The following is a 25,476-nucleotide window of genomic DNA, read 5'->3' on the forward strand; positions in this document are numbered from 1 at the left end:
AACAACAATTTAGCAAGGAGGAAGAGTGGAATATTAAACCATGCATTTAGAAATGGTTTATATCCAGAGAGTTGTCCACTTTGTTTTATAGATAGGTTATCTGTCTGCCTTTAGGCTAGGCCTATATGTTTGATGGTAGCATCCTCCATACATTAATCATGTAAAATGGACTGTGTAATTAAAATGAATTCTTCATTTGGTCTGCTTGATTTCACGTGGTTTGCTGGATCTACTTGCTGCATCTAGGCATCTGAGAATAGCATCCTGCATATATAAACTTCTTCAGGAGTGAAGACACTGGATATACAAGGGGAGGGGGAGTGTAATAAATGTCCAAAATCTTGAGTACTCCACACATTTTGGTGCAGGCCTCACAACTCCTTGCTACTCGCAGGCCTACCCAGCCAGTTTTAATTGCGAATTTTAAACTCGTGTCCTGTGCTTTATGTCTGTCCTGTGTATTTTAATATGTATATTTTATAAGAATACATTTAACAAAGAATTCCCCCAGGCAGTAAGCTAATCAAGGTGGCCAATTACTACATTAACACTTGCCTCAAACAGACAAGAGTTATCCCCCCCCCCCCGGACATTCCACAAATATATAAACCCCACTTGCCTGGTTTTCAACAGACCTCACAACCTCTGAGGATGCCTGCCGTAGATGCAGGCGAAACGTCAGGAGAGAATGCTTCTGTAACATGACCATACAACCTGGAAAACTCACAGCAATCCAGTGATTCTGGCCATGAAAGCCTTTGACAACACATTAATAGATTTAATATGTGTATTTATAGAATTTTTACAATGTTTATGTGTTTAAATTATATTGTAACCTGCCTCAAGCCATGAGGAGAGGCAGGTAAGAAATATAATCATCATCATCATCATCATCATCATCATCGTTTTCTGGTCTTTAAAAAGGAAGCAATGATCTCTCCAGGAATTTCAAATCTAACTTACATATTTATATTGTACATTTTGACCAAGAGTCTATATGACGAATCCTGTAATACATAGAATCTAAAGTGGAAAAACCATAAAAAGACATTATAATGGGATCAGATGCATATGCATAGTATTAAAGGGCACACCCAGACTGAAAAGTCTGACATTTTGTTCATTTTATTTTAATTTTATACTGTGAGTAAACTGACCTGGGGAGCTGGTATAAAACATCACTAAGTTGGGATATTATAATAATAATAATAATAATAATAATAATAATAATAATAATAATAATAATAATAATAAAAACCAACAGTGCCTAAAGGCCTTGGCCTCAACTTAAACACAATCGGCACTGACAAAATTACCATCTGCCAGCTTCAGAAGGCCACCTTACTGGGATCTGTGTGCATTATTTGCCGATACATCACACAGTCCTAGACACTTGGGATGTGTCCGACGTGTGATTTTGTGATATGAAATCCAGCATGTCTATCTTGTTTGCTGTGTCATACAATAAAATAATAATAATAATAGCAATAACAACTTTATTTTTGTATGCCACCTCCATCTCCCCAACGGGGACTCGGAGCAGCTCACACGGGGACAAGCCCAATACAAATCACATAACATAAAATCAAACAGTTAAAACACAAAATGTCCATGGATGTTCAAAATAAAATCGCAAAGAACAGCTACAACATTTGGGGGACCTTCTGGTCTTTTTAATCAGTCTGGATGTGACCAAATTTACACAGGTCAGGACAGCACAAGATAAAGCTGCATTTGAACACTGAGATGTATTCACTTTGTGTACTGCTTGCTTTCCCTCAGCATGGAGATGTGTGACCAGAGAAATAATATCACCATGTGTCCCTTATGTGACAGAACATGTAACTATTGGAAATTGAGCTCTGCATGTGCCACGGCTCGGGCAAGCCATCTCTTCGATAACCCAGCAACTGTCTTCTTCTCAGTCTTCATGGCTCTCTGGGGTAAGAATGTCATTGGTTGGCTTGAGGCTTGGTAGCAGTTTGGAGTTTGCTTACATGCAGAGGACAACAAGTGAGAGGATAAACCAGTATTTTTGCAATTCATCAGTTAATTATCTGTAGCCCTTTCCCCCTTCCCTTGTCTCATAAAACTGACAGATTTTTTATTTACGCTCTGAACTGAAGGTTAAAATACAGAAAACCGCTTGGCTGCATATAAAATGAAGCATTTATCATAAAACTGCAGCATGGCATGTATAGATAGCATTAAGGGAATCACATAGCTTGCCAACAAAATCTATTTGCAGACTTGGCTTCCAAATTAGACCACTGAAGAAGAGATTTATTGGGGAGGGTTTTTTTCTTAGAGAAGTGGTCTTTAACTTCTCAGAGCAAAGCAAGAATGAATAATGACCAACCTCATAAGTGCATTAGCGTTATCAATAGGATGTGTTTTGTACATTTCAAGGTGTCCCTTTTATTTCTGAGGGGCATCCCACCTCCTGTGGCAATTTTGAATCAAGCACTAACCGGATTATAAAAACAAAGGAGAAAAACTGACATCTAGCTTTAAAATGTGTTCTCCTAACTCTGAGTCTGAGTCAAAGGTCCTAAAAACTACTGAGATACATACATACATACATACAAATGTGCGAAGGATATAATTTGCTTTTTACATAATCAGATCATGTGTATTTCTTATAAAGACAACAGTGAATATGAGGATAGGAGGCAGTGTGTTTCTCTATGCCAGTTGGTGGGAATGTTTGAGTAGGTTGGCCTTTGGCTTTACCCAGAGGGCTGTTCAATTGAATATCATATTTAATGCAGTTCATATGCAGGAGGTTCCCACATAATTATTTAGTCACTATTGTTTGAGTTGGGTTTCAGTTCTTGTATCTTAAGGATGGGGACAGGGTTGCTTATCTTAATAACATTCAGCCAAGAGAAAATCGCCCTTTATGTAGAGGACAGGATCTAATGCAGATCTTTCCTATCACACTTGCTTCATCTCAGTATAAACATTTGTGAGAATCCTCAGATCCCATGATATTTGTTCCATGGGACTTGAGGTGGTAAATTTCAAAACTTGTGAAACAAGGCTTGTGCAGCCTTATCTATATTGTCAGGCTCAGTGCGGGGATTGGAAACTGAAACTTGCAAAACTGAGAGATTGAGTTAACTACTTCAAACTGAAAAACCGCACCTTGACTGTTTTCAGACCTTCGCATCCCAGAATTTTTATTTTAAAATGTGACATTGTAGTTTGCTACCAAAATAAGAGGGCCTAAATATCCTAAAGGCATCAGATCCCGATCTCTGAAGCTAAGAAGAATCAGCCCTGGTTAGTATTTGGATGGGAGACCACCAATGAATACCAGATGCTATAGGCTATATTTCAGAGGAAGGAACTTGGAAAACCATCTTTGAGCATTCCTTCCTTAAGCAAACCATATGACATTCATGGACTTTCTATAATGGCTTTGCATGCAGTAAGACTGCAGCATCTCTAGATAAGTGAGAACAACTGCTTGCTGCTCCAGAGAGATGTTTATGAGATCTATAGAAATATTTTTTCTGCTCATGAATGAGTATAGTATGCCTTACATTAATTTATCTTTTGTATTCTAAGAGGGAGCTACAAGAAATCTGAGGTTAAACTAAAAAGAAAAATAACTCTATGTATGAAGTGTCTGAGGAGGGAAGGTCAATAGTACTTGTAACTAGCCAACCAATGCAATATCCACTTCCTATATGAAATTCTACCATGGTGTTTTTAAAATGAGGCTAAGTGGCTGCCACATGAAAAACTTCATTTTTTAGTATGAAAATATTTTGTATTAGATTTGAGAAATACAGTTCATGTTTCCATTTGCTCAGCTGTATAGGAAATCGTTTCCCCATATTAGAACAAATTCCAGCGAAGTTAACCCCAATTCAACATATGGGTTCTCTATCCCTATTTTATCATTCACTGAATCATCACTTTTCATAAGCTATAATTCTAACAACACACAACTGTATATTTTTCTTAATATGGATGGAGCAAAAGTCCATGTATTTCAGAATAGGAGATTGGAATGCAGAGTGATTGAGTTTAAATTTAATTTTATAGTGCAGTCAGCAGTAGGCAAGGAAGATGAATTCAAGGGAAGGAAGATGAATTCAAGCAAAGCAATCTATACCACTGAAGGAGATTATTTGTTATCACGAAGAGTGGCTTTACATTGTATTAAGAAATGTGATATATAAGTCAAAGCACAATGTCATGTCTTCAAATAACCTTATCCTCTCATACAAGCAATCAAATATCCAATATCCAATTTCTCTTCAACTCCTGCCTAACCAGGTTTTTCTGTATATGTGTATAACTGTGTATATATTTCTGTGTGTGTGTGTGTGGGGGGGGGGGGGGGATGTCCAGAAAACATCACTCCTTCCACCTGAATATGAAGTCTACCTGTATTATCACCTAGGCAGTCACGGTGCTTGGAATAATTTAGTATGATGCCAACATCAGTAGAAGCTGACTTGCGAGAGTAATGTGTGATGCAGCTGAAAAGGTAGCTTACTTCCTAGAGGAGATCAGTATCTGGAAATAATTAGGTGGTAGATACAACATATTTGAGCCATTTGCCTCAATTACCTTCAGTGCATTTTAGCAATTTTGATAACATAATGCTCTTTGCACATATGTGTTAAGATTTTGCTCTTTTTAAATCATAAATCTGGCACAAATTGGGTTATTTTTTAATCCTTTGTAAAAAAAAAAGGGGGGGGGGAATAGTTATGTTATTTCTGAACAAACAAACCAACTGATGTGAAACATGGTGCTGGAAAGGAGTTTGGTATCATGGACCACAAAAAAAGTCAAATATGTTGTCAAAGGCTTTCATGGCCGGGATCACAGGGTTGTTGTATGTCTTTCGGGCTGTGTGGCCATGTTCCAGAAGCATTCTCTCCTGACATTTCACCCACATCTATGGCAGGCATCCTCTGAGGATGCCTGCCATAGATGTGGGCGAAACGTCAGGAGAGAATGCTTCTGGAACATGGCCACACAGCCCGAAAGACATACAACAACAAAAGTCAAATAAATGGTTTCCAGAACAATTCAAGCCTGAACTCATGCTAGAAATCAAAATGACTAAATGGGGGAATGATTCATTGCAAAAGGCAATGATGCTTGGTAAAATGTAAGACCGAGGAATAAGAGGAGTGTTGGTAGATTTGTTCAATAAAGAAAGCCAATCACCCCAAGTTTGCAAGCCTGAGTAGTGCTGTTAATGACCAAAGCTCATGAAATTCATGGCAATTTGGTGGATTGCCATAATTTGAAGACAATTTATGTCAGATGACAACTACAAAAAATCATGAAATTTTTACTTTTACAGGTCCTAATTTAGCTTGTCAGCATTCATTTCAGCATTCAGAAGAGATAACAGCCAAGAATCAGCTTAAGGCCAGCAGTGTGGAAGGTCATGCCAACATACTTGCATGGGGTTATGTAACCGTGAAGTGGGGGGACATAGGCACTGAGAAACTCCGTACTGAATGCTTCCTTGTTCAAGCTTGAAAAAAAATCTTTTTTGCAATCAGAAATTGTGCAAACAGTGTCCCTACTGGATTTACTCTTTGATGCTGGAGGAGGAGACAAAACAGGTGGCCCTACCTGATTCCTTGGAGAGCACCGTGCTTACTTCTGTTCCAGCAACAACAAATAGCCTTTAAGCCTTGTATTTTTAAAACTCAAAATTCTGCAAATTAAGATCTTCAGTAAAATATTAAAAGCATGATCTTAACTGTATCAATTTGTTACAGATGCTGCTTTTTTTCCAACAAATTTGGTTTGTTTTTTAGAGATGTGGCCTGCACTGTTTTGTTGTTTAGTCTCTGCAAGAGTTCATTGCAGCTGAGTGTCACTTACAGAAGATGCTGTACTGTTCAGTGTTCATTACTTTTAAAAGTCTGTTTCTAACCCCTAGTATAAATGCAAATTTTGAAGTGCAGATATTCAGCCTGATCAAATCTCAAAATTCAGGCTGAATTGATCTTAATTTCTCATTCATGACCAAACCACTACAACAGAGCTTGTATTTATTTTACATTTTATTTTTATAAAATGGACTGTCAGGTTTGTTTTAGTTTTGCAATATATCTGTATGGCAATCCACATTATAATGGATTGTGCATCTATGTCAATTATTTATTTCTAGTGCAAAGGGGGAAGAAAATGTGTATCTGGGATATGCCATTTTTGATTATTTTAATTATTTTTGTTCTGCCACATATCAACCAGTATAGGCTTATACAAATAGGTAATCTACATAAATAAAATGTCAAACCCAGCAATCAAATGTTTGAATTGCAGTCTGTATTCTAGGCATGCAAATGCTAGTCCTCGCTAGGTGACAATCTGTTTTATTCACTCCCTAAGTTGTTACATTTCTAATATCTCAATTGTCACCATAGCACATTCATAGCCAAACTTCATACTCTTTATACACACTTGGCTGTGGGCAGGATTTTGTGTCTTTCTCAAAGAAAATCTCATTCAGGTTGGTTATGAGGAGAGCCAAGTATGTTAGATGAACTTGATGGACGGCAAGATTTATCAAAAAATAAATAAATAATGCAGAAAGAGCAACAGCTGCAATAAACCTCTTTCATTGCCAGGCCTATTCTAGAATGGAATTAGCTACCTCAGTTGAGAGACTGAAGATCAAGCTAAATGTGACAGGTCGTCACATATATTTTTCCTAGTTGTGAAAAAAAACCTGGGGAGGGGGTCTATCAGCTCACCTACATGGGCATTATAACCTGGATTCATACCTGGCTACATAATGTTTCTTCACTTCCAGTAACATCACAAGATAAATTGGGTTAATCCAGTTTTGCCCATGTTAGGAAAAGTTGGGAGATGTGCCAGACTTTGCGTAAAACTTAAGTATAATCCCATGTCTCCACAGTAGTGTAAACCACAGGATAGGGTCCAATTCAGACAGATCCACTGTCCACAAGGGTCTTTGCCATCATCCCCTTTCCTTTTGCTCATTGGGGATGGATAGTGCCTGTGTTGCTGCTCTCAAATGGCCACAGAGCTCCCAGCATGCTTCAAAAGCTGTTTTGGTGCTCTCATGTTTGCAAGATGGAGAGTAATTCCTGTATTATTATTTTCTTTTAAAATGTTATTCAAGGAAATCCACTGTGTTATTTTTTAGGTAACATTCTAGGATTTCAGGTAGTAAATGAGAAGCAAATAAGTGTTTCCCATAATTCTTATCTTAAATATACACATCACATTCAGCAGGTATGCATATGACCAGAAGAGCTATTCCCAAGTTCCGGAAAACCAACTGAGTTATTTTAAGGATTATCATATGAATTATATATAATTATGATGTCAGTTTGTGCTGAACATTTAGGATTTACACATCCGAGGCACAGGGTGGATTAATGGAACTGAATAAAACAAGTACAGAAGTGATTAATGCTAAAAAAAACAGTTGGCAAATTCCCATTGTTGCTACACAATTAAGACGCAACAGAGACCTTGGCTAGTCCCTCCCATTTCCTTGGTCTCCAGAGGTTTACTGGGGACCACAGAACAGCTTGTTGATCACATCTGTTTGCAGTCACTTCATTGCAGTTCTCGTGGGATTAGATTTTCTCAGTACACGTTCTTCTTTCACAATCGCTTATTTACCATGAAGTGCTGGTTTGTTCCCAGGATTCACATTTATGTCCCCAAGGCCTCCCATAACCTTGGTGTCAGATAGATTGATATACACAAGCTGTATTTCTTGTAACTATGCTTCTCTTATACAGTAGCTACTGTCTAGTTCTCCTTCCACCAATACAAATGTGCCTCTTTATATAGGATCTTTCAATTTGGTTATCTGTTTAAACAAGTGCCTGGACTTAAGAAGGTTTTGTTTTACATGAACCCATGTTAACTTGCAAGGACTACTGTCAGAGAATTGGAGAGGGCCTTGATGAAGTGCTTCCAAAAGGCTTGGACATGTTACTGCAGCTTCTGGCTGATGAATAGAAAATGAATAGAAATCCCCACCCACCACTCATTTCAATAATTTATTGGGCTTTGTGATAGTTTCTTACAGATATTCAAATTCCTCAGAAGTTACAAATATAGTAGAGTCTTACTTATCCAAGACTCGCTTATCCAAGGTTCTGGATTATCCAATGCATTTTTGTAGTTAATTTTTTCAATATATCGTGATATTTTGGTGCTAAATTCGTAAATATAGTAATTACAACATAACATTACTGCATATTGAACTACTTTTTCTGTCAAATTTATTGTATAACATGATGTTTTGGTGCTTAATTTGTAAAATCATAACCTAATTTGATGTTTAATAGGCTTTTCCTTAATCCCTCCTTATTATCCAAGATATTCGCTTATCCAAGGTTCTGTCGGCCCGTTTAGCTTGGATAAGTGGACTCTACTATAGTAAGCCATGCTCTGTCCAACCTCTGGTTGTGCAATTTTTGTTGTATTGCTCAGCGTTGTGGGAGAGTTTAGAATGAGAAGAGGACAGGATATTAGCACGGGAAGGAAGGAAGCATAGACACATATTTAAATGGGACAGGAGAGATCAATTAAAATGGATCACAAAATTTCTTATACTAGTAGTTGCAAGTCAGATGACCAACACCATGTCCACAAATTGAATATTTGTCCATTCCATGATTGCTGGTTCTGGTTCATAGTCCAGAATAGTTGATGGAAGTTTCTTTAATGAATATGAATATAGGAGATGAATTAATATTTTCTTCTGTGTGCTTATTTGATATCAGTTTCTTTCTATCCCAAAGCTGTTGCTTAATTTGGACTATAATGGTCTAGTAGGAAAATTTAGATCAGGAAGCAATGTCAAATGAAGGAGTATCCTTTTCAGGAGAGTTTATTGGGTGGTAGGCACCTGGAGCAAATTCACACTAGAAAGTTACAGTGCTATGATTATTACACTTCAACTGTCATGGTTATGCACTCCAGCGCCTCACCAAATTTCATTTTAACTGTAATGGCTCAATGCTAAAGAATTGTGGGAATTATAGTTTTACAAAGTCTTTAGCCTTCTCTGCCAAAATGTGCTGGTTCCTCATGAAACAACCAATCCCAGGACCCTTCAAAACTGGATACTCAAGGCCAAGTCTTGAGATCTGGCAGGCAAATATACTCCTCACCATCACTGGCATCTAGTGTTCACGTGTGTAATACGCACGCCAACATACACAGTTATAATTAATTTCTCAGTATTATGATTCAAATTTAGATTGACCCCCATCTCTCCTACTGTTTGTGTTAAAAACAAATATGCAGACCACAGACAATAGTGAATGCACTGAAGATCTGAATAACGGATACCACTTACTAAATTTCATGTACCTGAGATTTTTCTTAGTGGGACTTGTATGTTTGCAAATGCCTGGTGACTAATCCAAATTTTGCTAATAACTTGCCATTGTCAAATCTTTCAGTAGAACTCAATGTTTCTTTAAAATTGTCAGTGTTGTAGCCAGTAAGTTCTGTTCCAATTTCAATTCTTTCCAGAATTATCACTAAACAAAGTAGAATGTATACTGCCTAAAAATTGTATGAAATATAAGTGATAGAATTAGCTTTCACATCTAAGTATTTTTTTTTAAAACCATCAGCTGCTACATTCATGGAACACTGGAAGAGAAAACAGATGCGTCTGAACTATAGATGGGACCTGACTGGCTTTGAAGAAGAGGAAGTAAGTTAATTTTGCCGCACACTATTTTAGTGGGCATAAAGATTGCTGAATGATCTTTCATTTCCAGTAGTTTGCTCACTGGAAAGGAAAATCCTACAATTACCCAGGTTTGGGAAGGGTGTGTTAGCAGCATGTCTTGTAACCATGGAAGCATAATGTTAAAACTCCAGAATGATGGTCACACCCTGTAGTGTAGACATTAAAATGATTCAGTTCACCAATGATTCACGTAATGTAAAAAGCATATTACATGAGCACACTTTTTAAAAGGATTGGGGAAAACATGTAAGAAAAACCTGGGCAATTACCCTGTTTTGGGAATAAGACTGGAATCTTGCTGGTAAGGTTAACTGATTTAATCAGTTTTAGAGTACAGTCAAAACTTCAGAAAATCCCATTGATTTCTTGTATTTACTCTCATTAGGTCCTCAAATAGAGTTCAGGCCAAATACCTTTGGCAAGTGGTCAAATTGTACTTGTTATATGAGTCTGAAATGTCTGAAATACAGCTTGTATCCAGCATATAAAACAAAGCCATCAAATTATGTGCCAGGTGTTAAAAAACGCTGGCATATTTGTATTTCATTTTAATTTTTAAGGAAAGGACACATTCTTATCTTTTTGAAATAGGCTATATAAATAATGCATCAAATAGCCATTTAATTTTAATGATAAACATTTATTTATAATATCATTTATTCTGGTTTGAAAACCAGAATTTCCTTCAATAAATTACACGGTAAGCTAAGATATTCATCCAAAAATACAGTATTACTTTGAAAATGAGAAGGGACAAAAAGGAATATTCTCCCTTGATGAGCCATGAAACCAAAGGACTCACCAGTTTCAAGAGGCTGATACATACTTTTTTGAGAGATATATTTTCTGGTTTCTGTTTTAGATGCCTTAATCACAGCCTGTTATAGTTGGGAAAGGTGTATGGTTCAAACGCCTGCAATATTTTTCCCCAGACTTATTTTTGGAAGACTCCGTCAGTTGGTTTTGCTCACAGTGCCTATTATACAGAGCATATTATATAGACATTTCTTAAAAACCCACAAAAGGAGTCATCGGAGAACGAGCTGCTTAATTGCTTCCCTCAAGCTACTCTGTTCTCTTCAACAGTTGCCAATTTTGCCAGTCTTTTAGCTTTTCCTTTCTTTTTCCTTTCTTTTTCATTTTTCATTTTGTTGTTATGTGCCTTCAAGTAATTTTCAACCAATAGTGACCCTAAGATGAACCTATCTCAAGGTTTTCTTGGCAGGATTTGTTCAGAGGGAGGTTGCCTTTGCCTTCCTGAGTAGATTTCATGGACGAGCAGGTTTCAAACATTGCTCTCCAGAGTCATAGTCCAGTATTAAAACTACTACATCACACTTAAATATGACCAGTTCCAATTGCTATTTGCACTAGAATAATTGAATCAGCTGCTGATTAAGTAAGTCCCACTGATTCAAAGCTGCTTCTTTAGCTGGAACTAACAGTTGGATTTAAGCCTTTGTGCTCCTTTCTCTCCATTATTCGAGAACACATCTAACATATTTTAATATATCAGGAGTCGTCCTGCAGTGAGGATGTACTTGCATTCACAGAGTTTTAATGGGAGATATACTACTAGCAAATATCAAAGTCAGTTTAATGTAGTCTTGTATGATCTAGCATGTGCAATCTGAATTCATTAATTGCCTATGATTCAGCTGATCATTAAGTAATTACACTATACATATGATATGTTTGCATATGAATAAAAACAGTCCTTACTTCTGATGCAAAAACTGAACTTTTTTCTGTAATGCTTGCATATGTATATAGTACAGTAGGCATTATCTTAGAAGAGGCATTCTGTCTTTGAAGGAAACAAAAGGAATGCCAATGTCCATCTTTTTCACTGGTGTTTGCTTCCTGCAGTTTAAGTTCTTATACTATGAACTATATTTCTGATGAAGGAATTGGCAAAATTACCTCTGCATATGCTTTGCTTAAAAAACCATATGAAAACCATGAGGTCATTGTATGCTGAGAAGTGACTTAAAGACACGCACACGCACGCACACACACACACACCAGTGGGAACATGTTCACAAATCAACTATTTCTTAATGGAATGATCTAGCTTGTTCAATTATTTAAAAATTGCAACGATCATGTCTTCTGCCCCTGATTTCAGAACATTTACAGGGGCATCTATTCCCCAATTTCCAATATTTAAAGACATGGCACCACGTTTACATAAACCACATATCTAGAATTGAGCCCTAGCATATTATAATAACAGTAGGATATTTTTATGGATACCATAAGACAACTGTTCTTTTATTTTTGGGACCTTGTTGTTTGCTTACATGAAAGTAGGCAGGATTAACTGTATCTTTCTAGCGGCAAATATTTTTCTGGGTAATGCTCAGTGTTCTCTGCAGTGATAAGAACCTGTGACCTGAGATAACTGCGATTAATAGAATGTATTTTATTTATTATTTTGCTTAACACACTTCAGTCCCTTTAATTCAGACCTATGAGCAAAGCACTTGGATGTGCATTTAAATCCCACTGAAGACTAAAAGTGACTTAATAGTATGAGACAAAATCTATGGGAATCTCTTTGCGGGCATGACCCATTGCAATGAATTACTGATATGCTGGAATACTTCTCGTTAGCTGTCCTTTTCTGTGGTTACTAACTTCAGTGATGGTTGTGTAAGAGGGAATTGCGTAATACATACATTAAATTACTTGGCACCATCAGGGCTTTCATACTACTTATTTGTGGATCATTCTGGATCATGATACAGTATTATGTTTCCTACTATGCCGTTCAGTCTATCCCCAGTTCATGTATGAATGAAGACTATTTCCACAAAGATACAGCTGTGTGACTTCTAATTCTCACATCTACCTACACATTAAAGAAACCATTGTAACCCATGTGCAATTTTTCAGCAGTGAAGTAATTTTAATTTTTATGTTTTGTTTGTGTTTTTATGGTTTCCTGAAGGAGGCAGTCAAGGTTTGGAATTTAATTTTTTTAATTTCTCTACCTTTTTATCTATCTAATGGTCAAAAAATGCCTTTTGATCTCACCTCATTCTTTTTTCCTAACATCTGATTTCCTTTAGATATTCCACTGCAATTATTCTCTCTTCCTTTATATATCCCTGTGATGGGACTTTTTCATATCCATTCCCATCTCCAACCAATGCATTTTTGAAGGTACTTTCTGAATCCTTTGGCTGTCTCATTCCTTCAATTTCTGATTATTTTCCACATCTTTTTTTCCAATGTGTTTTGGGAGAAACAAATATCAATTTAATGTACAGAAGGATATCTATTACAGTTTGCTCTAACATATTACCACTACCCCTCCTCAAATCATTTGCAGTATCTTCCATAATTTGAATGATTATGGCCTGCCTGTTATGCTGTGAATACAATATTTTACCTTTAAATGAATTGCAAAGTTTCAAATATAGTACAACCCTGTATTCCTGGAGGATATGTTCTGAAACCACCACCACCACCCCAAGGATACCTGAAGCCATGGGTAAAAATGAACCCTACATTTTGAGTACACAAAAGCATACCATAGAATTGTACTAGGGACCTAGAGATGTCCACAGACACTTCTGGAAAGTGTGTGTGTGTTTTGGAGCATGGGTAAGTGAAACCATGGATATCAAATCTATGCATAAGGGTTCCATTCTATAGTAGTTTTAGGACTATGCCTGATTTGATTTGCAGTTTCCTATCCCAGTGGTGTGATTACTGTGTCATATTGGAGACAGATACATCTTACATTCAATGCAATTACACAGTTATGACAGTTCTACTGCAATCCTACCTCAAAGATGTACCAGTTTTAGTGGGTTAGGATAGAAATCCCCCTCTGCCAGCAGATTTCAGAAATCAGCTAGTAGAAATTCATGTCTAAAATCTGATGGCAGAAGAGACCAAAAGAGTTGAGAGAAGGATTAGGTCAGTGCAATGTCAGCTGAGGACAAAGATAGTCCTAAGTAATTTCCTACATGCTTGGCCCAAAGAGATCTAGATTCAGAGCAACTTTGGACCTTATCACATTGGGATATAATCTGTTTCTGAGACTGTTTGAGAATTATTTTGTACAGGTCCCATCACATGACATTTGCCCCATCCCGTCAGTATTCCGTCTGCAAAGCGTTCCAGAAACTGATTATTTGCAGATGGAATTCTAATCTTGTTTTTTGAAATACAGTATTGTCTTGCTTATCCAACATAAACAGGACAGCAGTTGGATAGGCCTGGCTGTGGCGCAGGCGGGAGAGCAAGCCAGCTGCAACCAGCTGCAATGAATCACTCTGACCAGGTCATGAGTTCGAGGCCCGCTCGGAGCCTATGTTTGTCTTGTCTTTGTTCTATGTTCAAAGGCATTGAATGTTTGCCTGTATGTGTAATGTGATCCGCCCTGAGTCCCCTTCGGGGTGAGAAGGGCGGAATATAAATGCTGTAAATAAATAAATAAGCGAAAATTTTGGATAACAAGGAGGTATGATGGCACGCCAAGGACTTTGAGGGAACTATGGTTTCTGGCTTTCATCAGGGGCTATCTGGATACCCTCTGTTGAAATGAGGTCCTTAGCATAAATGCACTTTAGACAGTCATACTAAACTCGCTGTACAGGTTGTACGTACTGGAAATGCCTGTTTGAATTGCTGGGGCCAAAGATTTCCAGACAAAATCCTGGCCTCCTTCTCTGTAGCTCTGAAAGGCAAGAATGGGAAGGCCTCACAAGCAGGCTCTGTGAGGCAAATGGGCTAAACCAACTGAAACTAGCCTCTAAGGGGTTTTAAAGCTCCACCCCCAAAACTAATACAATGGAAGAATCTACACTATAGGGAAAGCCTAAACAGGAAACTAAAACAAAGAAGAAAGGAAGGGCCAAGACTTCACAGGAGGGATTAAGGAAAAGCCTATCAAACATCAAATGACGTTATGATTTTACAAATTAAGCACCAAAACATCATGTTTTACAACAAATTGACAGAAAAAGCAGTTCAATACATGGTAATGTTATGTAGTAATTACTATATTTACACATTTAGTCCCAAAACGTCAACTACAAAAACATTGGCTACTAACAAATTGACTACAAATAAAGATAGAACTGCATAAAATGAACTTACAGTAACAACGTCATTGGAAGTTAAATCCGTAAAAAGTTCAGTCCTATGAAGATTTTTTTAAAATCTGTAATCCTTGCCTGCCTAGAAAAACAACTGCGGATCTGAGCGGGAGACAGACTGCATTGGATAATACAGAATGTTGGATGAGTGAAGATTGGATAAAAGAGACTCTACTGTACTACGATTTCTTCCGTTGCTGAAGCACTGTTTTTGTGTGTGTGATAGGAAAATCTGTGTGCATCCCATCAGCAACTGTTGGGGAATCAGAGCTGTTAGGCCCAAAAAATAACCCTCAATTAAGGTTGATTCCACTAAAATATACCAAGGTACCAGAACATCCGTTCATAACCAGCAAAACGTTACATGTGAGCAAAGAGAGCCTTTATCCTTTTAGGAAGGCTGAGGATTGCAGAGTGAATTTTAGGTTTCGAAACATTCATTCTGGAAAAAGGAATACATTCAGTATAGAATATCCTGGAGCTAAGTAACTTACTTTGACTTCAACTTCTAACAGAGGCAGAAGGTAAAAGGTTCATGCTGCTTCATTTTGCCTTTAAAAGAGGCAAAATGCATCCTCACAAAGAAAATAAAAGCAAGGGGAAAGTAGACCCGACCACATGGCTTGGCTTAGAGGAAAGACAAGTTCAACAGGAGGCTCCTCCCAGTTCCCTTGGCCACATCATCCAAAGGGGAGGAGACAGTGGAAAGCAGGAAAGCAAGAAACAAGACCCTCTAGGCATGGGCGGGAAGGAAGGGATTCCCTAAGCTTAGCCCTGTCTCTGCCTACCTCTTTGAGGACTGAGTAGTGAACCCAACAGCAACTATACTTTTAAAAGGTCATGGACTGAAGTAGCGGGTGTTTTGAATGGATTGAGAGGAGCCAGCCTTCCATGGTCAAAGCACTGTATTTTCAAAACATAAGAATCATAATAATCAGGTGGGACGAGGAGATATAAATGGATTATATCCCAATGTGATAAGGTCCTAGAATTATTAGCCTATCAACTCATCTGTCCCTTGATCATCTTGGCTATTACAGATGGTGGGTACTCTTTGGCCTTCAGCTGCAATAGACCACCTATAATGGTATTTGAAGCTTATATTAGTGAGGTTTAAGTCCTATTAGAAACTGATTTTAATATCTTGGGATACATTTTAATGGGTAGGCAAAAGGCTTCATGCTCACTTACATATATGACTTATTTTCAGGATCATCCAAGGGCTGAGTATGAAGCAAAAGTATTAGAAAAATCACTAAGGAAAGAATACAGAAATAAGGAGGTAATGTATGTTTCAAATCTATTATTTAACAGTATGTATTTTCAGTGTATATTTATGAAATGTGTGTTTTAAATCTATTTAAACGTTTCCCCATTTGTAATAATAGTACTATAACACCAAATCCTTCCCTGTAATCTATGTTGTTCTCACCTTACCCTAACCATTTACTAAAAAAACAACATCAGTTTTAAAAAGCATTCAAATATAAAGCAGGAGAGAAAGGATAAAATGAACAGAGTGAAGAAGTGTTAATAACAATCTGAATCCTGCGTTGTAAATCAAGTATGGATTCACTATAACTCCAATTGATTTTGGTTTCCAGTAATGTCACATACAACTACATCTTTATGATGATGATGATGATGATGATAATAATAATTTTATTTATTGCATTTCCTGCATTTATTCTATGCTTGTTCTTAGAAGTACTGCGTATTCTCATGTATAAATCTAGAAATTTAAGTCAAAAAATATCCCCTGGTAGCGCAATGGGTTAAACCCTTGTGCTGGCAGGACTGCAGATCGACAAGTCGGCAGTTCGAAACCGAAGAGAGTGGATGACCTCCCTCTGTCAGCTCCAGCTCCCCATGCAGGGACATGAGAGAAGCCTCCCACAAGGATAGTAAAACATCAAAACATCCGGGCATCTCCTGGGCAACGTCCTTGCAGACAGCCAATTCTCTCACACCAGAAGTGACTTGCAGTTGCTCAAGTCATTCCCGACACACACAAAAGGCAAAAAATTAATCCCCAAAACATGGGTCACTTACCCACTGGTCAATGTAAGGACTATTCTGCAACTCTTGCTTTAAAAAAGGACTGTCCCCTTCTCTGAGTAGAATAGCAAAGGCAAGAGCTCAATCCATCCCAAAAAAATCTAAAAGAACCACCGATACCTTTTTCCTCTCTCTGCCACTGTGCCATTTCTGGTCTTTTAAAATGCCTGGGCAGGAAAATGGAGGCAGCCAAGAAGTGGTGCTGGGTTTTTTCATTTGTGGAACTACTGTTATGTTATCCACATATTACATCACAGTCCATAAGTTTTGCCCCCAAACCTGCCCTCAACTTATACATGTGATTGATGTACAAGGGTTAAATGAAAAGTAATGCCTCCACCTTCGTAACTCCCCAACAGAAGGCAGTACTGGTATGTGGCAGGTACTGGCTTGATTTGACAAATTGAATCTTGATTTGACAAATTGTCAAAATTGAAACAGGCATTAATTCTTTCTTTGAGCTTATACAAATGCATACATGGATTTCGCCATCATATTTACAAAGTTCACATGTATCCGTGTAAAGGTTGTTGCATGATTATGTTACACACGTTTGTTTGAATATGACTGTTCATTAGTATCCAAAAGTGCCTCGTCTATAGGAATGTTACTATCTGAATTTGTCCTTTACACTCTATCGTACTTGCTAAATTGAGTATGTGTGTTATCTATGTAATAGCTATAGTACAGTTCTGAATATATTTAATTAAAAGTGTCTCATTGTGTCCTGTGGGGCTTTCCCTATAGTATTTAGGATCAAAGTTCAGGCTGACCATTCGTTATTCTGAAATCTGAAATACTCCAAAATCTGAAATTATCCACATGAGTAGCTGAGATAGTGATACATTTTCTTTCAGATGATTCCATGTACACAATTCATGTACACAGTTTGTACATGCTTCATGTACACAGTTATTTAAAATATGTTATAAAACTACCTTGTGTATAAGGTGTCTTGTTTTGTCTTGGATTCCTTTTTCAAGATATAATGTAAGTGTATGCAAATATAGATATTCCAAAATCCAAGGAGTAGAGGATCCAAAATCCAAAAACAAATCTGCTCCCAAAGATTTCAGGCAATTGATACACAACTTATGTTTATGATTGAGGTACAGTAGAGTCTCACTTATCCAACATAAATGGGCCGGCAGAAAGTTGGATAAGCGAATATGTTGGATAATAGGGAGGGATTAAGGAAAAGCCTATTACACATCAAATTAGGTTTTGATTTCACAAATTAAGCACCAAAACATCATGCTTAACAACAAATTTGACAGAAAAAGTAGTTCAATAAACAGTAATGCTACGTAGTAATTACTGTATTTACTAATTTAGCACCAAAATATCACGATGTATTGAAAACATTGACTACAAAAATGTGTTGGATAATCCAAAATGTTGGATAAGCGAGTGTTGGATAAGTGAGACTCTACTGTATTACTAAGGAAAAAGATATTACAGAAGATACTGACCATGGGAATGGAGAACAGAAAATGAACATTTATCATGTTCTCTGGGATTGTTGTGCATTCTTAGAAATATGCCCCCTCAGTATCAGTAGGTCATCAGATAAATAAAATACATACGGCTTTTTCTTCATTTTGTACATTCCATGTGCTTAGTTTTCCTGGATTTTTTTAATGCACTAAAGCAATACAGGGTGAAAGAAGAGTAGGGCAAGAGGCAAATACAGACCATGCCTACACCAGTTGTTAACCCAGATCCTGTTTTACAAATAACTCAGGTTCAAACCAAAAACAAGTTGGAGTAAGATTAGTCTGAAAGCAGATATTTCTGATAAGGAAGACTCTGGTTGGAGAGGCTGAGAAGGGTGTATTCAGAACTGTATTCAGAAGCAAATCAGTGTTCCCTGTGATTGTTTAAATACTGTATACTCAAGATAAGATTCCCAAAGACAAACATTGACAAATTACATATATATTGTTTTGCAAGATAAAAAATATGTGTGATGAAATGATCAACCCCTGTTTAGTTCCATTGATTTTGGACTACAGACATGAATACAAACTTGCCAACTTTAAGCAGAGAGTCGGTGGATAAACCAAAAGAAGAAAGCATACTGAAATATTGATTCAAAATATCTTATTAAATGTTGAGCTGATAAAAAATTGAAACAATTATACCTGTAAGCAGGGCTGTAGCCAGAAAAAAATTTCGGGAGGGGTTTTGAAAATTTCGGGGGGGGGGGGGTTGAACCCCTAGCACATACCCCTCCCTGCTACAAACCTGTCAATATCTGCTTGAGATAGTGCCTGGAGGGACTCTTAATGTTTTGCATCTCATAGACTTAGCATGGGGATTTGGTTAACCAGTTAAAATTCATGAGTAAACGAGATTTTTTTTATAACTTGAAAAATTTCGGGGGGGGGGGTTGAACCCCTAAACCCCACCCCACCCCTCGCTACAGGCCTGCCTGTAAGAGTATCTCATTGCAGCTCTTTGGATTTTAAAGTTAGGTGGAGTCTTGGTCCTTTTCGCAAAGTCACTTCATATAGGATGGCCTAATATGTAAAATGGGATTGTACCCAATTTGTATCATATTGAAACACTTGTCAGCGAGCTGTGATTCATTGCAACATGTACTGAGTGGTCACAGATCTGTGGTTGTCTCTGCAGAATGTGTAGAAAGATCTGGATGGAGACCATTGTACTGTAGACTATGAGGTCTAGAAATGGTTGATCACTGAGTTTTTTCCCCTTTCCATCCCCAATACTGGATCAAGCGAATTGCATTTTAACTCAACATACCATACATTGAAGTCCGGTTCTGAAATGCATCTTTCCTAGAATTTTTTTAATTTAGTCATTATCTTGGCGGTTCTTAAAAGTGTGCTCTGCGGCGCCCTTGTCGCCTCAAAGCTACTGTTAGCAGTCCACATGATATATGTCAAGTTCCACAGAAGCACTGCCTCTAGTCATTAATCTGTCACGAGAAGAACTGGAGGATACGCTAGAGCTTGTTGGAAACTGTGGGGTGACCTCAGCTGTACTTGATGTCTAGACAGCTTGATCAGACTAGATCCAGGGCAATCCAATGTCTACATGTCAAGAAGACCCATCATGATTTACTAGTCAGAAGGAGCTCCCTAGCAGAGTAATAATAATAATAACAAAACTTTATCTTTAACCCACCCTCTCTCCCCAAAGAGACTCAGGGCAGTTTCCAAAAAATGGCAAAAGTTCAATGCTGTAAACAATAACAGATTAAGGCAATTAAAGCAAACAATTAATAAACAGATAAAAATAGAACAATGGAGCAACCGTGGCCAAAACATACAGCTCATTCAGACCTCATAAATAACACCATGAACAGACTAAACTATTAAAATCTGAATAAATAAATTGTAAAGTATAAAAATATAAGAATATAAAATATATAGGTATATAGCTCTTCACTAAGTTAAAGTAATTGATGCTGTTGTCAACCTCATCCAACAGGTTAGAATTGATGGTAAAAACTAAGTAAGTAACTTTATTTTTCTGCCCCGCCACCATCTCCTGGCTGGGACTTGGGGCGGCTAACATGGGACAAAGACCCGAAAACAATACAATTAAAACATTACAAAGAGTAAAAACACAATAAAATGGCATTATGCAGAACGATACATCAATCCATAAAAGCTCATGTAAAACATAAAATGAGTAACAATATAATTAATAATAAATAAGATATAATAAAATAAGATGGACCACGAATTTGTTGGAGTGGGATAGCATGGAGGGGCCATTTAAACTAAAGTGCAATAGTATGGTTATAAAGTGCTTTGGGGCAAGAGCACAAAGTTCTAACATATCTCAACCGCTGGGAAGGGGGACAAACGTCCAAATTAATTGTAGGAGAAAAAAAACAGTGTGAAGGAAAATGTATTAATTTAAATTTCGATCATGGGGACTAAGTTATTCAAATGCGCAATGAAAAAACCAAGTTTTTAACTCCTTTTTAAAGGATGCAAGGGTGGGTGCCTGCCTAATCATCTTCCTCTCCATAAACTAGCATACCCAAATAAGTTTTTAGCTCTTTCTTGAAGGAGAGAAGAGATGGGGCTATTCTGATTTCTTTAGGGAGGGAGTTCCCAAGGAAAGGGGCGACCACAGAGAAAGCCCCCTCTCTCGTTCCCACCAGCCATGCTTGAGACATGGGTGGAAGCGAGAGAAAGGCACCCCTCTGATTATCGTAGTGTCCAGGTGGGTTTTTAGGCAGGAATGCAGTTTGTCAAATAGTCTGGGCCCGAACTATTTAGGGCTTTATAGGTAATGACCAGCACTTTACATTTAGCCCAAATCGGATGGGCAGCCAGTGCAGCTGCCACAACATGGGAGTTGTCTGCTACCTGTACAGCACTCCAGTTAGTAATCTGGCTGCCGATCTCTGAACCAGTTGAGGCTTCTGAACTATCTTCAGAGGCAGCCCCATGTAGAGAGCATTGCAGTAGTCCAGGCGGGATGTGGCTAAAGTGTGGACAACCATGGCCAAGTATGGTGTCTCAAGGTATGGGTGCAGCTGGTGCACAATTTTTAATTGTGAAAAGGCAGCCCTTTGTAGAGAGTCACCACCGACACCTGAGGTTCCAGGGTCAACAATGAGTCCAAGAGCAGACCTGTGTCTTCAGGGGGAGTGCAATCCCATCCGACACAGGCTGTAATCACACATCCTGATCCGCCTTCCAACTGATCAGGAGTACCTCTGTCTTGTCTGGATTTAATTTCAACTTGTTAGCCCTCATCCAGTCCATTACAATGACAGGCACTGGTTCAGGACCAGAATGGCATCCTTGGCATTCGGCAGAAAGGAATGATAGAGTTGGGTGCATAAATTTGACACCAAACTCCAAAACTTCGGATGAGCTCTCCCAGCAGTTTCATGTAAATGTTAAACACCATGGCGGACAGAATAGAACCCTCAGGCCACCGGCTGCTGTTGATGTCTTTTCTGGTAATCACATGGCTTTCAAATGGGCTGCAGGAGACTTCCATACTGGCACCTGTGAATTCCTCACAGCTCCAAAGCAGATGATTCTACCTGATGTAGACACAGCTTTAGTTTCTGAAATTCCATGTTTTCAATTTCAGTATACTTGTTTTAGATGGTTGTATGTTGTGAGTTCATTTTCATGCATCTGAATTGTAACTCAAAGAGTAATTGTAAGTCAACTATAATTAAGTCCTATGGGAACTGGGGAACACATGTCAATTTTGCAGACTCAGAAACTGAGAATGGAATATATTTCTCTTGGTGTACAGTGCCGATATCACCATCTGTTTTACTAAGCCACACTAACTAAGCAACCTGGGTTAATACCAGACCTATGTTGCAGTAAAGACAGTCACCTCCATATAACTCCTTTTTCCCCAGCAGTACATTTGGGATATTAAATGTTTCAGAAGTGTGTGGAAACCAAATAATTGAGGGAAGGTTTGGAGTTAATTCACCTGAAGCTCACCTGCTATTGGTGAGCAAACCAATGATAGTAAGATTTTAAATTTGATGGTTGTTGCAAGTTTCTCAGGCTTATGATCCCTCTCTAAATGCACCTGTGTGTGTGCCTTGATTCCTGAAGGATGAAAGAATTTGTAGGAAATTCACTTTTCATATGGAATCCATGGTTTTAAGTTAACTTAGGTACAACAATATCAATGCATCACTTTCTGTGTCCCAGTATCCCTAACTGGTTTATAGCATGGTTTCACTCATCTTTCCTTTTGGGTGTTATATGGGAATGAAGACGTGCCTTACTTGGGCCCTTCTGCATCCCAGTATCTTCAGGCTCAGGCACCTTCTACTCTGCCATATAATCCAGATTATCAAAGCAGATAATCCACATTATCTACTTTGAACTAGATTATATGAGGCTACACTGCCATATAATCCAATTAAAATCAAATAATCTGGACTTTATATGGCAGTGTGGAAGGGGCCTCCATTTGCCTTAGAACTAGAAGTCCTTGGAGTGAACCTACTATACTAAAACCTGTTTCCTCCAGGTGATGCAGGTCTTTAAAAATCTCATAACATCTGAAATCTAGCACTGAAACATTATGAAAGCTAGAAGAAGCGAGATAAACTTGTATCAGAAAAATATTTGGTCCGGCACCACTTTTTGGGTCAGTACAAGCCCCATTCAGTTCAATAGCACTGGTGCCGGCAGAATATTTTGGAAACATGGAGAGAACAGTCAGTGGGATCTGCTTCTGAGTAAACATGGAAAGAATAAAAGTGGCTTCTGCAAATGAACTAAAAGTGGCTTCTCCTTAATTAATATCTCGAAGAACATTAAGGCTGTTACATGGGGATGATGGTAAACCTTGTATGTTTGGGACTTCACAGTAATTGACATGATGTAAAATGTAAACTTAGCAGATCACGGGATAATAGGATAGGTCCCCTTATAGATTAGTGAAAAGTTGAGTTTAATAGCAAACAGAGTTGGATATGTATATGGATTATGAAAATCTATACAGAGACCTTCAAAAGGACCCCAGGTAGATTATTCTGGATTTCATTATATCAAACATGGCTACATCACTATTCATTCATCAGTCATTTTATTTTATCTTATCTTTCCCCAAAAATGGGACTCAAGAATAAATAAAAAATACTAGTTTGAAATCACTACTGAATTATTTAAATGCCCCTAAGTCCTGAAGTGCTTTATTACTTCCTTCTGCTAAAATGAAAAATTAGACTTTTTCTTATTTGCCATATAGTGAAAATTGAGGGCAGTATGAATCCCATTTTTATATTCCCTTGCATTGTTGTTGTTGTTGTTGTTGTTGTTGTTGTTGTTTTGCCAAATAATAACATACATTTTCCTGTGGTTTTACTTTATGTATTCTCCCTTTTAGTAATTTACTTCATATCGGATCTATAACACGTATCAGACAGCTTTTACTCATTTTTCAGTTGTACTGTATTCATGTTCTGCTGAGGGTATTGATTTATTTACCTGTACAAGTCAAAGCTTTGTAATGACCATATTGCACGATCCTTTTCTGTTTTCCTTCAAACGCCATCAGAAGGGCCAGCAGTTGCCAGAAGAGGCAGCAAACAAATGGCAACAAAGAGTTAAGAGAGTCATGGCTGGGGTGAAATTGGTACATTTCATTCAAATTTGTGGAAACTTTCTGGATTATGAATAACTATAGAAAGCACAAATTGATTTTCCCCCCAACTTTGTCTGTTTCTAATATCCACAAACATGCCTTCTCCCCTCCCTTTTCCCCTTCCTTCAGCACTCTTGTTGAGACTGGTTTTTTGCCTCCGTTTGGAATGGCACTGCATGGTTAATCCTTACGTGTTAATGGGTGTGCTCTTTTTGAATTGGTGCACGTGCCATCTGCCTGGTGGAGTTGCCTGCTGTTCCACCTCCTGACAACATGCATGTTTTATGCATGTAACATTAAATGCTTGTTCTTATAGTGGCCTTCTGTAATTATGTACATGACATTACATTATTAATGTCTTCCAGGTTTGCAAATAAAATGATCCTAATTTCAGCGTGTCAAAAATAAAATGGTGATAACACACTGGATTTTCAAAAACAAGCAAATTGAAATCATCTAGTACAGTGAGCCCTCAGTATCCACTAGGATTTGTTTCCAGAACTCACCATGGATTCCTAAATCTGTGGATGCTCAAGTCCCATTATATATACAATGGTATATATAATGGCATAAAATGGCAAAATCAAACTTTGCTTTTTAAATTTTTTTTTTATGGAAAGGTATGGTTGGTTGCATCCGTGGAAATGGTGGGCTGACTATATTAGTTACTCTATCTAAACCCAGTACCTTACTTATCCGTATACATAAGGACAGAATACAATCCCTTTCCGTTTCTCTGCCAGTGCCTTTTCTTGCTCCCCCCATTCTTTACTAGTTGTGAAGGACAATGAGCCCATTTTCTGCTCATTTAAGAGAAGAGGATGAAAGAAGAGAGCCAGTGGATGAATAAATTGGGAGATGGAATGGTTGCAATCTATTCTTTTTATCTCAAACACTGAAAAAGTTCTGGGTTGATTATAGAAAACTTCTATCCAAACGTCACCAATTGCCCGATTTTTTCGACACTCAAGAAAGCAACTACTTTTCCTTATTCTTGGAATGAAGAAGAAAAGGAGCAAAACTGGCAGATGCAAAATTAAGTCCTTGTCAATGATTTATTTACTCTCACCATAATTCATCTATTTCTCTGGGCAATGGTTTGGATATAAAATGAAGCTTTCAGGAAGGATGCCAATAGCACAATATAAATATCTTAATACCTTTAAATAGAGTACAAGAAATGAAGAATTACTACAGTATTCAAATTTAAGATAAATCTGCATTGACAGTCCCATAAATTACATGTTTCTAAAGGCTTTTGGCCTCTATTGTTTGCATCCACTAGTTCCCATGGCATCTGCTAACAAGATAGTTGCCACCCAGCCCTTATGTCCTCTTTCCCTTCAAAAAGTACTCTGAAATGCTGGGGACAATGTTGAGCAGATTTCAATGAGTTTTAATGGGAGAAGAAGAGAAAGAAAGCTCTTCTTACACTGG

General features: G+C 37.8%; 1 protein-coding gene and 1 long non-coding RNA gene across 5 annotated transcripts in view; one reads left to right on the plus strand and one right to left on the minus strand.

Moving 5' to 3' along the window:
- Positions 1–15,487, minus strand: part of LOC134295420 (uncharacterized) — a 37,345-nt gene extending 21,858 nt beyond the window's left edge. Inside the window, exon 1 of the long non-coding RNA XR_010001983.1 lies at positions 15,354–15,487. This is a non-coding gene — a long non-coding RNA (uncharacterized LOC134295420). The remainder of the gene's footprint in view (positions 1–15,353) is intronic.
- Positions 1–25,476, plus strand: part of ano1 (anoctamin 1) — a 147,904-nt gene that overhangs the window by 89,959 nt on the left and 32,469 nt on the right. For 2 of the 4 annotated variants that reach the window (XM_062967824.1, XM_062967825.1), the window contains 4 exons: positions 1,783–1,943; positions 9,624–9,706; positions 16,070–16,141; positions 23,953–24,030. In XM_062967824.1, the coding sequence (XP_062823894.1) occupies positions 1,783–1,943; positions 9,624–9,706; positions 16,070–16,141; positions 23,953–24,030 (394 nt within the window). The remainder of the gene's footprint in view (positions 1–1,782; positions 1,944–9,623; positions 9,707–16,069; positions 16,142–23,952; positions 24,031–25,476) is intronic. The other 2 variants (XM_062967827.1, XM_062967828.1) reach the window with 1 other exon arrangement.

The sequence above is a fragment of the Anolis carolinensis genome, chromosome 1 (genome assembly GCF_035594765.1).
Source record: "Anolis carolinensis isolate JA03-04 chromosome 1, rAnoCar3.1.pri, whole genome shotgun sequence".
NCBI classification, from domain to species: domain Eukaryota; kingdom Metazoa; phylum Chordata; class Lepidosauria; order Squamata; family Dactyloidae; genus Anolis; species Anolis carolinensis.